General features: G+C 41.5%; 1 protein-coding gene across 1 annotated transcript; it reads right to left on the bottom strand.

Moving 5' to 3' along the window:
* Window positions 1–210: 210 nt before the first annotated feature.
* On the bottom strand, window positions 211–13,508 carry LOC147799450 (inter-alpha-trypsin inhibitor heavy chain H3-like). Its single transcript, XM_087135560.1, has 13 exons — window positions 13,045–13,508; window positions 11,652–11,741; window positions 10,069–10,265; window positions 7,882–7,992; window positions 7,156–7,294; window positions 6,303–6,566; window positions 5,226–5,392; window positions 4,652–4,773; window positions 3,341–3,483; window positions 2,380–2,781; window positions 1,592–1,753; window positions 1,049–1,205; window positions 211–215 (listed from the first exon to the last, which is right to left on the bottom strand). The coding sequence occupies exons 1-13, from the start codon at window positions 13,177–13,179 to the stop codon at window positions 211–213; spliced, it is 2,094 nt and encodes a 697-aa protein (XP_086991686.1). The 5' UTR covers window positions 13,180–13,508.
* Between the last annotated feature and the right edge of the window lie 2,936 nt (window positions 13,509–16,444).

The following is a 16,444-nucleotide window of genomic DNA, read 5'->3' on the forward strand; positions in this document are numbered from 1 at the left end:
CTAGCTCCTTTGGAAGTGGGAAAGAGAGAAACAGGCAAACTTCATCGTTCAAGAATCAGAGTTTTATGATGATGACTACTCAGAAATATGGCTGAATCTTCTCAAAAGTGGAGGGTAAGGGTTGGTTTTAAGCACTGGTAATCTGACAAGAGGATGTTGGATTATTGTGAATCGACAGCGATTTTTTAATTCACACATAATTATACAAGCTCAGGCTACAACAATCATACACAGTGTAATTCGACAACCAGAATCAGATATCATTACTGCGGTGACACAACGCTCAAGGACAGGTGGTGCGCGCCCGTTAAATGCCTCTATGACCAATTGGGGTGTCGTGATTTGCCGAATGCTCGCGCGTGTCTAACTGAAGAATGTGCGTGTGAATGTGGTGACGCCGTAGTTATGGTGTCTAATTGGATCAGTCAACTGTACATTTGCAAATACTAAATACTAGAAAGCGATATAATACAAACACATTTTTGGACAAAGACAGAAATTAATAAAGTGTTATTTATTTATTATTTATACTGGGGAACCCATTCACTTTATAAAAACTGTTCTCCCATAGGTCCCAGTTAACAATACTAAAACGTATACAAAGACATTATAAAATGAAATGAAAATTTAAGTATAGACAATTACAAAACAACGGATAAAATTAGAAATCTTTAAAAAAGATATTCCATTAAAAAAAATTCACTACCCACAGACCCTGTACTCTTGATCCAGCCCCTATGCAGAGTCTTCTTAACAATTTGCCATAGCTCTCATGATTACGGCAAACATGTAGAGTCATAGGTGCACGTACGTACATTTCCATCGCATTTCTGTGCGCATAATGCTGAAACAGTGATTACAAATTATGAACACTGACTAGTAAACACCAACAAACAAACAAAGAAGAGACGGAATTAAACCTAAATATCTTGATGAAACAGAATGAAGATTTTTTAAAACCCTGGTGAAAAAATCACTGATATAGGGGCACTGGATATGAAGGGAAACCACTGCAAAACAGGAGAATGAGTATGGACCAAAATGATACCTGCGTGTTGGTTTGAAGGTAAGGACTGTGGTCTACTGACGGACTGACTAGAAGAGGTAAGGGTGTCACCAGCTTCGCCTTCCAGTGGAGAGGGGACCTGGTCGATCTCTTCCGGACGCACAACCAGGAGAGACGTCAGCGGAGTGACAAAGTGATACTACGGAGCGGATTCAATGTGAAGCTGTTAAAAGCACTTTGTACTGAGTTAAAACCAAGAACCAAGGTTCGATAAAAACTGTAACGGATACACGAAATAAAGCACACAAATCGTAGTTCACACCACGAAGTGGCGTACTGTGTCCAGTTCAGAACTATTGCCAACACAGTTATTGTCAATTCGTGGTGAGTCGAAACTTCTACAAGCGCCAACGTCTCTTTGAGACCCGAGGTGCGAAGAAATACCGACGAAAAGTTGAGTTAGTGACGGGGGGGTGTTTGCGGTATAGGCCTACAGGAATGGTATCCAGAATTACTACAAACCAGCATCATGAATTATACGCTTGAAATTTGCTGGAGTTATTCTCAATTAGCTCTGCACATTACCCTCAGGGACAGGTCCAAAGCTCTAGCTTTTAAGTCCTCCTTTTCCTGGCGATCTCGCGAGATCTTCCTGGCTTTGAGGAGCGACTTGATAGTCAGGTAGGCCCACAAACGCTGACAAAAATCGTCCACAGCGTGGCGGTTAAGCACGGCTGAAGCAGGAGCCTACGCGTCAGTGAAAAAAAACAGTCAACAAAACAAAGGCTCGGTGAAGAAGCCAAAAACTATGCCCAAAAGGCGTAATTACCATGGGCGCCATTTGAGCAAGCGATACGCCTGCGCAGTTTACGGTAATGCTTCGGCGCAGGCTCACTAGGTACACGTGCCTGCTGCGGCGCCTGCGCCGAAGCATTACCGTAAACTGCGCAGGCGTATCGCTTGCTCAAATGGCGCCCATGCGATTACAACGTTTTACTTGTATTCACGGTGAAGTTCGCCACCTTGCGCCGCTACGCGGCGCTGTACGATCTTTGGCCAAAACTGTCAACATATTCCCCACATTCGGTGTAACACTTCCCCGTGTGGCTCGGTGGCCTACTTATCTGTGGCATGTAGCACTCACAAATCTTTTTGCCCACATCTTGCTCAGATTTCAGAAAGAACAGAAGGAGCTGCAGTGTGTATTTTTGAGCCTAATGACTGAACCCAGCGGACTCGTGCTCTCAACAAGACTACGGGCAAATTTGACCCATGTAATTCTTAAATATTTCCTGACAACCGAAATTACTCGGTTTCTGATAACTTTTTCTCCTCCGGTGTTGGGCGCTCATTATACTTTGAACGCGATTTACCTGTATATCGACCATGGTCTCTAGCTGGATAAAGGTGTCCATGGCATTGGCTGACACCGTAGCCATCAACTCCGTGAGTCCGCTCTCCTGCAACGTGAGTTCATTGGACAGCTGGCCGGCCACAATGATCTCCGTCCCCTCGAAGTAGCTGAGGAAGTTAGTCTGCGTGGTGGAGTTCACGTGGCTGTACTCGATGTTGATGTTGAAGAGCAGCGGGGTGGCCACCTCGTCGTAAAAGCCCTTGAGCTGCAGGGAGGCGCTGCCGTCGGCGTAAATCTTGCGGGCCACGCCCTGGTTCTCCGAGGCCAGGTTGTCCAGAAAGTCGAGGTCTAAATCATGGCCAAAGCCCAAACAGAAGAGAGAGAACTGGCCGGCGATTGCCTCCTTTACGTCATCACGAATCTTTATGAATAGAATATGGGATAAGCAATGGGAAAGCGGTAATTAAAAGACGAATCGAAATTAGTCACCAAAAATCCAATACCTGCTTCGTTGAAAGACCTGAAGAGGGCGGACAGCGCCCATTTACATTTTCCTTAAAATGCCTGGCTCAAAATACTTTGCAACGTCCTTACTTTCTAGAAAAGAAGAGCCAAGAGTAGATAGTGGGTGGTGCCTGCCTTTCAATTTTGCACTCTTCCTCCATCACTTTAACTCTTGTTCAATGTGTTCTTTTTGCACGCAAGTTCTATTGAGCTTATAAGCTGTACAAATACACGGTGCCGCAGGGCACTCGTCACTTTTGTGAATTTCACCACAACCCGAATAATCGTTATTGCTCTTTTCTTTTTTACACTAAAGGAGCTCCATATGCTTTTAATCTTCCTCGTTAATAGACGTGGCGTCACCCTTTGTTTACATGTACGCTTGCTTTCCTAGGGCAGTGAGGTGGGACGCCATCCATCGGAGCCCCATACTGTAGGAAACAAAGCGTGACGTCATTAACGGTCTATTTGCGGACCTTGTCTTTGGTCTCTGAGGTGAGATCTGCGTCTGTCAGCATTATCATCATGGAGTATGCCTCTCGCTGGTCTTGCCTATCCCCTGAGGCGGATGTATAGAGCAGATCCACGGCCCTCATCAGACCACCGTGCAGGTCGGTACCTAGAAACCGGGAGAAAAAAAAGAGCGTTACTTTGTGGCCATTGAAGAGTCTAATATTTTATCTATGCGTCTGGGCCACGACGTGGACAGCGCTTTAAGTCCATTATCTGACAGTGTTTTACTTCCTACATTTTCTTCTTCTTTGAACAAATTATATCAGAATTTAAACCTTTCCCATTTCTCTCATCTTTTGAAGATGGCAAACGGCTGTTAGAAATCCTTTAAGTATATCCCTAGGCTTATCAGAAATAAATGCTTAAATTAAGAGTCGTTTCAAGAAAATACAAGACATGTCCACGATCGGAGAAAATGAGGGAATTCAATAGGCCAAATCGTGGGTTAGGGCTTGATGGGATTCTAAGTCTTATTATGTATTCATTACTCAAAAGACAAAAAAACCAGTGGCAGAATCACCAAAAGTATACCTTATTTTCTTCATTATTGACTCAAACTGAGGAAAAACCCCAAAATGCAATTTTCTCTTTTGTGAAAAATGGCCATGTTTGAGGCAATACTGCAGGATACCATTGCCAAGATTTTCTCACCACATACAGAAAGACCAATGTTGGACCTAATTACAACCAAAAGGTCGAGTCCCCTCGTAAGTTGTCGCTCTGAGGGGCAAAAACGTCAATTTTGCAAGTTCTAAAAACATACTGCAATGCAAGCTGTTAAAAGAGCATAGGTGTGACTTTTAAATATAATCTAAAAACCAGTTTTTCACCGCCCTAAGTCGGCCCATAATGACAAAAAACACAAAATGAGCTGTTTCCATGGTAACGGACTACGTATGGATTTGAAATGGCTACTTTATTTACTTGCACCCCAAGTCCTTTCATCTTACAGAGTATGAAAAATTGATTTTTTGACCGTGGACACAGCTTGTATTTACGTGAAATGACTCTTAATACACCGTGAAATTATATTCCAATACTCGGTTCCATTCCTTTGAAATAAATAAAATAAAAATGAGAAGGAGGGAATGCAGTCCATGCAACTGTCTTCATATTTCCTAAGTTTTCTTGCTCTCTCCTCCACGTCCATTATAGCGTGCAAAGTTAACATTTATTCCCGGAATAGAGATATCCCTATTATGAACAGAGATATCTGTATATGCAGATTGAATGTTAACTTTGCACGCCCTAGTCCATGCTGTAATCTGACTCACCGCCGCCCGCGCCCAGCCACTCAACAAACTGCAGGGCCTGCTGTACGGTTTCGTCCGTTCTGTCAACCATCCCCTCATGCCGCCACACATCAACAGAAGTCTCGAAAGTCACAATGTTAAGTCTGCAAAGAGGTAACGTGATGTGTTTTTTTATGCATTCGTGTGACAAGTTTGCGGTTCACACCCTTCTGGTGCAGTTGTGTCCGCACATTCAGAATACAAGGAGCAATGAAACGAATTAGTCTCCTGAAGTTTTCATTTTCAAAATTTTCATTTCAGTATTCTTGTACGTGCTACTGGCACAAATCTCCACGAAATCTTACACCAGTGCGCAGATTGGAAACGTGAAGGGGGGTTGATCGGTGTTACTGAGACTAAACGTTGAGCGATGTGGTGCACACCAACGCAAATCGGTACATATAGAAGATTTGCTGAAGCTCTAGACCTGTGACGATCTAACTACTTTCCCTCAGGAAAAACTTAAAAGTGTAAGTATAATAAAGAAGAGCCGCAGATTTACAAGGCCTGCACGTGATTTACTGTACTGGCTAGTCAGCTGCTTCTTCGCTTTTACCTATCTCCCTCTCGGATGTCGGCCAGGATTGTTCTCATCGCTTCCTTCGTTTGCTCAATCTTGGTGCCCCACATCGAGCCGCTGACGTCGATGACGAAGACGACATTTTTGGGGGCCGGCGTCAGCCCCTCCGGGGAGAAGTAATGCACAAAGTATCCATTCATCACCTGGCAAAAGAAACCGACGGATATCGACTGATTCGAGTAAACACCCAGGGGCTAACTTTTTGAGACCTAAAACAAACGGAAGAGACAAGCTAAATTGTCTACAGACAACAGGACTGACAGAAAAGAGACACCATCAGAAATCAATCAATGTCAAATACATATACTCATTTTCAGAAGATCATGAAGAATAGCCTGATATGTACATGTACTTGCAAAACACAGAGATTACGAGGATAATCCATTTGTATAACCTATACAAATATTTCGGCACAATATGACAGTAATTGTGTCTGATTCTGTGGTCACTTAAGCGGGGATATTTAAATCCATAACTGACAACAAAAAGTCAAGAGCTCCTTTTTTCTCGCCATCTCCAAGTTACCAAGTAATGTACAAAAAGTCATAAACATTATGTTGACATTAATCACTGAAATGCGAACCGTACATGTTTCCTTGATATTTGTGTTGCAAAGATATGAAGGTGAACAATTTGACGTAAACACCGATGAATTGTTTTCATGTTGAAAGATTGTTTATCGCTTTTCGTGAAAATGAGAATATCTGTGTTCGAAAATAAACTTGATTCTCGAAATTAAAGATAGCCCTTTCCGAAAATAGAACCTTAAATTTTCTCGAAAATGAGAACTAAATACGTTCGAAAAGATAACGATAAATATAGTGATGGCACTTTAGGGATATCGAACAAATTTAATCTAAAAACACTACAGTATAACTTTCGTCATGTCCAGCCTTATAGTACACTTTGTCATAATTTATCCAGACCTTTCAAAACATCTGTACAGACTACATTTCATCATGTTCATGGCGCTCCACAACTGTGCCTCGCCCTCTGTTATCAATCAGAAGTTCCAACCATCCACTTTGAAAACCGAACTCAAAAGCCAAATACCTGCAGGTTCCCGGCGCTCAGATCATGCAAGATATCGTACTGGACCAACAGGTTGCCAATGATTCCATTAGCACGCTCCATCTTTTGCTGGTCCTTCGAAGGGTGGAACTTGATATGGGCTCGATTCTGGGACATCTTGTCCAAGTAGACCACATCCTGTAGCGGTGAGATGACGTCATTGAATGTGGACAGCCACATGGCGTCCATCTCCTGCAGGCCCTGCGGTTCCGTGATGTGAACGTCAACGTTCAGGCTTCTCACCACCTTGGAAAGCAAGAACATGTCACTGTACATTACAGCACTCTCTACAGTACAGTGCTTATTCAGAAAATGCACGTGCCGGATCATTCCATGAGGTTTGGGCACAATCTGTGACGGCGTCCTTGTTACATCCACAACTTTTTAATACCACCTGTCACGACCTGTAGAGTAAGTCATGTATAACAATGTCAATTTGGAATCCACATGCAGGGGAATAACTGTTCATTTTTACGGAACCCATGTAACAATTGACACAGTCACAAATTGTGCCCCAACCTGGAATGACCCAGCTACCAGTGAGCCACTCAACAGGCTGCGTTATCTAGCGTCAGAGTCTGATTCGTATTAACAAAGGACATACGTCCTATGCGAACGGAAAAGAAATGCGCTTGAAGTGAGATGTAAGCAACATTTTCCTGCACCGGTGAAGATAGAGATAGTTGCACACGCAAACGCCTCCACTGAAGTTAATTAGAAATGCTTCTTTTTTATCATTATCTTTTAATTATTATTATAGTAGCAAACTTGACCCCCATCCTTCATTACCCAGTTTATTGCTGCTGGGTTTGGCATTTGATTCGCGTCTTCTTACCTGTCCAGGATTGATGTTAAGCCGGTATTCGATGACACTGTGTCGACGCTGCAAGAGTTCCTGGTAGGTGAGGTTGAACACCACGGCCGAGTAAGATGCAACGTTAACGGAGACTCTGAACGTGTTGGGTCTGGTCTCACTGCATTTGAACGGATGAACAGAAACACCAGAATGTTCGAGATGTCTCACGCCGCCATTTTGGTCGTGTAGTTATTGGATCAGCCCGAGGGTAATGGATGCGGCCGGTGGTAGGCCATGTAACTGTTGGAAAAAGGCTGCATCGCCAACAGTGACTGGTATTGTTGCCGGTCGGCCGGCGAGGGCTAAGACGTTTGGTGGCGTTCTATATCACACAGTTGTGCGTTATGATGCGTCGCTCCAAGAAGTAAACTTTCAAAATGAATTCCTATCTGTTTTACATCTCAAAAACAGAAAGGCCTATATCTGTTCTGAAAAATATTTTAATAGGCCTAGCTGATTAACTTTCACATTAAGAATTACGATATTTTCGCCCATGATTCTAGAAACTGAAATAGGTGATCGAAAGTGTTTTCCAAAATGCATGTACTATATAACAGAAAGAAATCCGCAACATATACCCATGATGCCGCGTTTCTTTGCCAGTTGCGATTCTTATTGTATTCGGCATTGCCCTCACTGCCAAGTAAATCCACAACACGGTATAGATGATTGTCACCTCTGCAAAATTCAAAGACATGGACTTACTGTTCTTTGACCTGTCCGGCTGTCTGGCCTCGTTCCTTCGCCGCATTGTATTCCCTCTGCGCCGCTTCCTTCTCTTTCACCTCGGCTTCGTAAGCGACATCGTCAATCACCCTATCAAAGTTCGACAGACGAGAAACAGAGCGGATCTGAACGAGAACCAAGATGGTGGCTGAGGGCCAACCCGTACCCCTTGGGCCGTTTTCCAATACTCAACTTCGTCTCCGTTCAGGTTCGTTTCCAAAAATCAATCCCCGATTGTGGGCCTGAAGTGTTTTAATTAAATTGGAGTACTGCAATGTTCGCCTCTTTTGCACCTTACTTGTTGTTTTGTGGCACTATCAGACTTACTAGCACACTTACAACTTCAAAGTCAGGTAGTTTAAAAAAAGCAGTTGAAACCTGAGACGGAGCCGAAGTCGTGTATGAGAAAACAGCCTTAACTACTAAATTCATAATTATGCACACGTGCACACAAATGGGCCATTGAAATTGTACAAGGGTGCGATTTTGATCATTGTCTCCCAGGTTTTCTGGCTTTGGTCAGTTTTTCTTTCAGAGAATCCCATTAAATCGTTTTTGCTGTCAGCTTCTAATCTAAGACGGATTTTAAGTGCTCTTTGAAAAGATTTTACAATCGTAATTTTACCAGTGCGCACGAAATTAAGCGGGGAAAATCCCTCTTAGATTAGAAACAAATAGTAAAAACAATTTAATGGAATTTTCTGAAGAAAAATGTGATCAGAGCCAGGAAACTTGAAAGAAAATTATCAAAATCGCACCCCTGTACATTTTCGATGGCCCTTGCCCCCAAGGCCATTTGTTCGCATACGTGCATAGTTATGAATTTATTAGTGAAAAGGTCTATTGAAGATGTACAGAGGTGCGAATTTGATGATTATTTTCTCTTAGGTTTTGTGGCTTTGTTTAGGTTTTTCTTCAGAAAACCCAGTAAATCGTTTATGCTATTAGTTTCTAATCCAAGTGGACTTAATACTCTGTAAAAAGACTTTATAATCGTGATTTTTCCTGTGCGCACGAGATCGCTGTTTCTTAGTATGACCCCCTTCCATCATAAGTACAGTGTATTATCATTACTGTTCTTGGAGCCAACCTGTGCATTTGTAAACACGTACTGATGTTTAATGTGCATGCACTATACGTACATAAGCTTACCATTGAACTTGGTCATAGCTTGGAGTACTACCAAAAGAAATGGTATCCAGTTGACGTGGTGTTTGGGATTGTACAAGACAAAGTGAGATAGAGATCTGGTTCTTCAGATATACCAAGTGCAGAAAGCAGCGAATCCAATGGGTACTGTACTAGTACATGTACATATACATGTACATTGAACATCAGTACGTGTTTTTACAAATGCAGAGTTTGCTTCCAAGAACACTAAAGATGTAATTTATACTGCTCATGGTGGAAGGGGGTCATACTAAGAAACGGCGATCTCGTGCGCACGGGAAAAATCACGATTATAAAGTCTTTTTACAGAGCACTAAAAATCCCACTTAAATTAGAAACTAAATGCCAAAAGATTTATTGGGATTTTCTGAAGAAAAAAACTGAGCACAGCAAGAAAAACCTGTGAGAAAATGATCATCAACGTCGCACCCCTGTACCTTTTTAATGGCTCGCTCACATTTCTTGCCGCCAAGGCCATTTGTGCGCATGCGTGCATACTTATGAATTATTACTGAAGAGATCTACTTGCGAAACAAATTTGTCGAGGACAAAACGCTTTTCTAACAGAAACGTTCTTGTTCAGTGACTCACAAGAATCATTTGGTTTGCAAATGCTAACATTTAACCCACAAATGGACTCATTTGTAATTGTTCACATTTTACATGACTTCCAGATGTTCCCACTTTATAGTAATGATACAACATTACATGTCATAACTTGTTTGCACGGAAAACTAATCTACTATCAAAGAAATTCCCTCTTTTCTACTGAAACAGGAAACGAGGTAAGTTACAGTGAAATTCATTTACGCAAACACTTCGAGATTTCATTCCAGTTCAGTCATTGCCAACCTAACGTTACGTATATATATCGTATGTTTAACAGGGTCTTTAGAATTTGACAGACATGAATAATCACGTTGGTGCTACGAAACCTTTTACAAACTTGAGCATGTCATAATTTTTTCGACACTACAGCTTATTTGGGCTATTTACATGACAAATTTGCTGATGAAAGCCTCTGAGGGCAGAGTGACGGCGAAGGTTGCCTCTTGCGGGAACTCCTTGTCATTGACCAATTTGCTGTTGATGAGCGTGTTGGCGAAACGAGCCGTGATGGAGGCCTCCACGTGGAAACTGTGTATGTCTGGGATGTAAACACGTCCAGGCCTAGGGTTGTAGACACGTGTTGGCTGGAGGGAAAGGAGAGTTCTATTCCAGTGAACCGAAGGCTAATATCTCGAAAAAACTCCACAAATGCCTCTTGTCTGTAACTATGTGAAGAGTGGTACATCCACAGTTTCTTTGGGGGAGGGGGTAGGGATTCGTTCGTAAAAAACATATCTTCAATTTTTGTTCCTTTGTAAAACACGCCGTACCACTCCAGTTATCTGCGTACCGCATACTTTTATTTTCTTACCGTCTTTAAAAAGCTCTATGATTCTCCAACACATTTTATGACGTGGGATGGGCTATTGAATCATCTCCTTACTTAACTTGTTCGTGAGCTTATCTCGAGGCTTGAGTTTCCATCTCTCAAAAAGATGACGAAAAAATAAGAAAACATCAGTGGGACGAACTGAATAAATCGATGTCTGGTACTGAAAGCACATTATAGCACCATAAGCACCACCAAAGATCATCTTTGGTGGAGTCTGTGCCTTTATCCGAGAAGACCTTGCTTTCAAAAGAAGAAAAGATCCGGAAACAGACGACATCGAATCGATCTGGACGGAAATTTCCCTCACAAGAACCGAACCGATCCTTGTTGGAATTGGCTTCAGACCGCCGAGACAAAGTGACTTTTTGAGCGACATGAGGAACTTTTTTTAAACAGTGATACTTTGTCCAGGCATGGATGGTAATCCAACTAGAAGATTTATTCAAAACTGCGCAGGTACCATCTGCTCAGTAGTCACCCACCTGGGAATAATTTGTCCATAGCCAACAATACTTTCCCAATTTCACTCAAGACATACCAAATTTGAAGCATCCTATTTCCTATTATCTCCATATTATCTCCATTTTCAGTGCGTTTGGCACGGTATTAGAGAAAGTGTTTGAGGAGTACTTCATATCAACAAATATTCTGTTTGAATTCCAATCTGGCTTTCGATCCCAATATTCAACTGAATCCTCCCTGATCCATAACAGCCTTCATCAGACCCGAATTGAATACAGGTAAATATGTCGGAGCGATCATGCTAGACCTACAAAAAGCTGTTGACCACGTCGACCACGAAATTCTTACGTATAAATTAGCTGCGATGGGGTTTTCAGAAAACACAGTAAACTGATAGCAGGTGGTTGAGATTAAAAAAGGTAAGAACATTTGAACTCAATTTCATGTATCGGCATCAAAGCTGTCTCAGCAAAAAAAACTAGAAAAATGTTGTTCAGTCATTTTGATTATTGATGTCGTTCGTGATATTCTTCACTGTCACTAAAATACAAAAATAAACTCCAAATCTGTCAAAACAAAACACTCGCTTTATTAACAACCTACCCACCACCCTTTTGGTGAAGGGGCGTACGGAAACAGGGCAATATCCTTGTCTGGTTCCCGACCCATAGCCTACCGTCATTTCTGTTGGATAGTCCTCATCGTCGCTCACAACGTAGCTGGAATACCCAGATCCACCACCAGAACCGGCTTGTCGTTCTTGCCGCTGTAAAAGCACCAAATAAGATAAAAACGTGAGTCTTAGTTATACTCAACTATACAGAATTGTACAGAAGACAAGCTGATGTATTTTAATAGGCGGTAGCAAAGCACATTGAGCGCTGCCAAATATTGGTCCGCCGTCTAATTCTTTCATTGTCTGGTAACAGCAATTACAAAACATCGTTACTGCTGCTGGTATATCGTATACACAGTATATATCTTTGTCTATAAGTTTTGACTGTCTCAGTGCGAATATTCGTACACCACTGACAATTACAATAATAATCTATTCGTGTAAAATACGATCAAATCTAAATATAATTATTCGACAAGTTGTGAGATATACCTATTCAATATACAGATCAGATCAACTGAAGAATGAAAGCTCGTGTTATCGAGACTTGCATTACAAATATACATGTGGTACCCAACTCCTAGCATTGCATGGTTGCATGGTAACAAGCATTTCGACATTTTAGAACTGCATTCGTATATGCATTCATGGCAAATTCAAAAGCGAATACGTCTTTGGGCTCATTTAACATGATCTTGGGGAGAAAACATCGAATGGTGTTTTTTCATAGAGTTTCGGTGCTCACATTTCTGGATAGGCCACTGTTTTAGGGAAACTTGTATCTTTAGACATACGCCGCTTATAAACCCTAAAAGATCCCTTGGGGGAATCCGCTCACCCACCCCGACATTTTATTCCGATATCGCCGAAGTGCATGCATTTATCAGGACCTGAGCCTTTACGAGTTTTAGAGCGACTCTTTGCAGTCTTTTGACACCTATTTTCTGAAAACCAAACACACCATTCTTGCACAGCGCGCATTTTTCTGAAGCAGGTCAACAAAAAATGTATGCTTTTTCCACTGCGGTGCTCAATGCACGCGGGCAGGCAAGTGTGTAGCCCTGAACGTCAAATAACCGTAACGACATAGCTGTACGTCTGATCAAGTTCAAACTTCATTTGTAATGATAAGGAGTGTCTTTCATTCATTCCAAGTTTTACAAAACTGAGCCTGAACAGCCAAGTTCTTGGGGGCGGAATACGAATCCGCCCCTCTCCCTCCCTCCCTCCCTCCCCACGGCTCTTTAAAAGCAATGAGCGGGTAGTTGGTCTTCGGCAAAAGTAATTAGCTCAAAGTCGTATACCTTTTTCAAACTCTTGTTTACAACTTTAAGGCGTTGCGAGGTATCTTAATGTGCCGCTGTGAATATTAACTATAAAAAGGGAACGCCGCTGTGCAAAGTATCCAGGTCACTGAATATTGAAACAGTAACAAAATGCAATATGTACTTACTTGGAGTACCACTTGTTCCTCGTCTGTGATTTCAAACTCAGGAGCAGCCACAAATGCTGGTGCTGCTTGAGCAATCGGTGATGCCACCATCGCTATTAAGAAAAGCGAGGCCACCTTTAAGCGCTGGGAATCCATTCCGGCAAATCTGAACGTCTCTTCAATCGCCAAACTTCAGAGAAGGTGGTCGGGTAAGGACCGATTCTGGTTTCACAGTTCGACACTGCGAGATTTTCAAAGGGCTGAGTTAGAACGCACAAAATGATTTCAAACCGACAGCACAACTTCACGCGTACAGCTGCTTTGTTCTAGAAATTGGCCTGGTGATGAGCTGATTGTCAACACCACCAAACTAAAATACGGAACTGCAGCAAGCGCTGGCCTCCTTTGCAGACAAGGTGAGGAAGCAGCGTGCAACAAGACGACCAGCCCTCGTCAACGCCACACCGCACACAATGTTCAGATAGAGCTGAGAACTACAGTTATATAGCTCCCCAAAGTTTCCGCTCCGTGATCGGCGGTGTTAATTTGGGCGGCAAAAAGCGCCCAAGGGCTGGTGCGTTTTTATTAAGCACCTAAAATCACAAGCAACCGAAAAGCAACAGGGTGATCGATTTTTGTACTGCGTGTTCAGTTCACAAATACTCTTCCCAACTTACTCGCCCAGTCTGATGCAAGGTTACAATTTTACTCCGCTTAACAATCCTCCATCGAATAAAACTTCATATGTACATGTACACCTAATTATTACCCGTTGAGAACAATGAGTTACACCGGACGCGGTAAGAAAGTGAACTGCAAAACAACACAAGGCGGCTATACAAGACTCTGGTGATGCAGTCACGGGGTGCGCGCAAGCCAGGCACTCAGGGTAGCGCTTAGAGTAAATCGACACACATCCACAGTGGGTATATAGACATCAAGCTGACAAAATCTTAGTTGTTACACTCTTTCAATGTGAAGTATAGTTTTACTGGATAAAGGACAATCGGGAGATATCCAAAAATCCAGTTGCACAAAGTAGACCAACCAGAGGGCTGAGCTTAAAGGAGTCTACTTAACCAGGTAACTTTCAGAGCTTCTAGATAAACCCGAACGTCAACCATTCGCAACCCACCCTGACCATAATCTTGGATAATTTGGTTTCTGGCCACTCGGTCTTGTCCTTTCCAAATAAAATTAAAAACCAGACTATTTAACTCCTTAATCATATCACAGGGAGGATCGGGAAGTGTTAACACAGGGTAGATAAGTTTTGACAGAAGTAATGATTTAACTAAAGCAATTCTGCCCAACACTGTTAAAGGTCTCTTTGACCAATTAAAAATTTGGCCACGTAAGGTCGGGATAATCCTATTGTAATTCAGCGAAATCATAGTGTTAAGATCAGTGGAGAAGTCAATAACAAGAATTCTAAAAGGTTGCTTAGCCGAGACCCAGCTCACGTTGATCCCTTCACAAAACTTCTCCTCACTATCTTTCATTGAACCAATCCAAATGGCATTCGTCTTCTCAAATTTAACGTTTAAACCAGACATATCAGCAAATTGGTCAAGAAAGCAGCCTGCACTGACTTCGCACTGACATCGTCAGCATACTAGGATAATCGAAATTCCATTCCCTCAATCGTAATGCGTTGAAGATCTTTATCAATGCATACCATCATTGATAAAATTTCTGCACACAAAAGGAACAGATAATGACTTAAGCCGTCCCCCTCCTACAACCTCTTCCAATTTGAACCGACTGAGAAAGGAATTAACCAGAACTGAAGAGGAGGCTTGGTTATATAAAGTACCTTGATCCACTTTTTAACAGAAGGGCCAAAATCGAACGCGTCTAGATCTTTAAAAATGAAATTATGTGATATGGAATCGAATGCTTTTTCAAAATCAATAGACAGAAATAGACCAGGAATATTATTAGATTCACTGACATTAAACAAGTCATACATTAATTGAATATTTTCCCCCAATAAAACGATCTGCCATAAACCCCTTCTGTCTTTCATGAATAAAACACTTCAGACAACATTTAAGTCTTTCTTTGCAATGCAGGCAGAAGCAATTTTGTACGAAGTGTTTAAAAGAGAAATGGGGCGCCAATTTTTCAAATACTGTCGAGGCTTGTCCCCTTTTAGCAAAAGAAGGAATTTTACCGTATCTCTGAGTAACAGACAGTTGACCAGAAACATAACCCCTGTTTAATGAGCGTAGTAAGTATCACGACAAGTCTGAAGCCAAATAATTATAAAATCCATAACTAAAACCAAAAAACTAAAAGACTTGCCATTCTTCGCTTTTTTAATACCTGAATAAATTCGTCATGAGATAAAGGCCCCTCAATGCTATCTCGTACACTGTCGGCAAGAATGCTCTTCCCAGCCGCTGCGAAAAGTGACTTGAGGTCAACGTTATCGTCAATAATCCGAGTAGAGTAAAGTTTATGATAAAAGCTCCTAGCCTCTTGTAAGATGTCTTTGGAACTGGTAAGTCTACAATTGGCTTCATTAATAATACAGTTAATAGATTTATCCACAAAGTTACGCTTTTCCAAATTTAAAATACACTTTGAAGGTTTTCACCATCCTCCGTCCAACGGGATTTGGATCTCATTAAAACATCTTCCATTCTAGCTTTGCAAAGGTCAACAAGGTCCGCTTGCTTAACATTCAAAAGATCAACTGAATCAAGATCACCTTCAGAAACTTTATCAGAAAAAATATTTATCTCCTCAAGCAAAACCTCGGCTTTCCTAGTTTCCTTTTTCTTCCAAGAGGCAAAAGAAATAGTTTTCGATCTTATTTTCATCAATAACATTTTGAAAAAAATTTGATCATCAATAACAAAATGGATATCTCGTGGATGCATGTTTCTAAGATTAAAACGTCAATATGGAGACATGGCATATTCTTCCACCAAGTCCCAAATAGTGTCCTTAACTACATCAACATAATTTTTATCCGTCAATAACGAATTAATAAACTTCCAGTAACCTTGATCATGTTCAATATCACTGAGGTCAAATTTAATGTCAATAAGAGAGTGATCAGTTCTATCTCCTGGCTTAATCTCACAACTGATAATTTTAGAGTTTAATTCTGATGAAATTAAGAAAACAATCCAATGTAGATTGCTTCAAAGTTTGGAGTTGTCTCCAAGTATATCTACGAGAATCCGGGTTGTGTGCCCTCCAGACATCAAATAAATCAAAATCATTCCACATATTGAGAACTCTGTTTCTTGCCAGAGGATTATTCAGATTGACGTAGTTAACATAATCAAGAGATTCATTTTGGACCAAATTCCAGTCCCCACAAAGAATAGTGTGAGTGTAATCCAAATCATTCAAAATCGTGCAGATATTATTATAAAAACCAGGATCATCGTTATTTGGTCCATAC

This window comes from Acanthaster planci, linkage group LG04, assembly GCF_054643075.1.
Source record: "Acanthaster planci isolate LZ-2023a linkage group LG04, COTS_SCS, whole genome shotgun sequence".
NCBI lineage: Eukaryota > Metazoa > Echinodermata > Asteroidea > Valvatida > Acanthasteridae > Acanthaster > Acanthaster planci.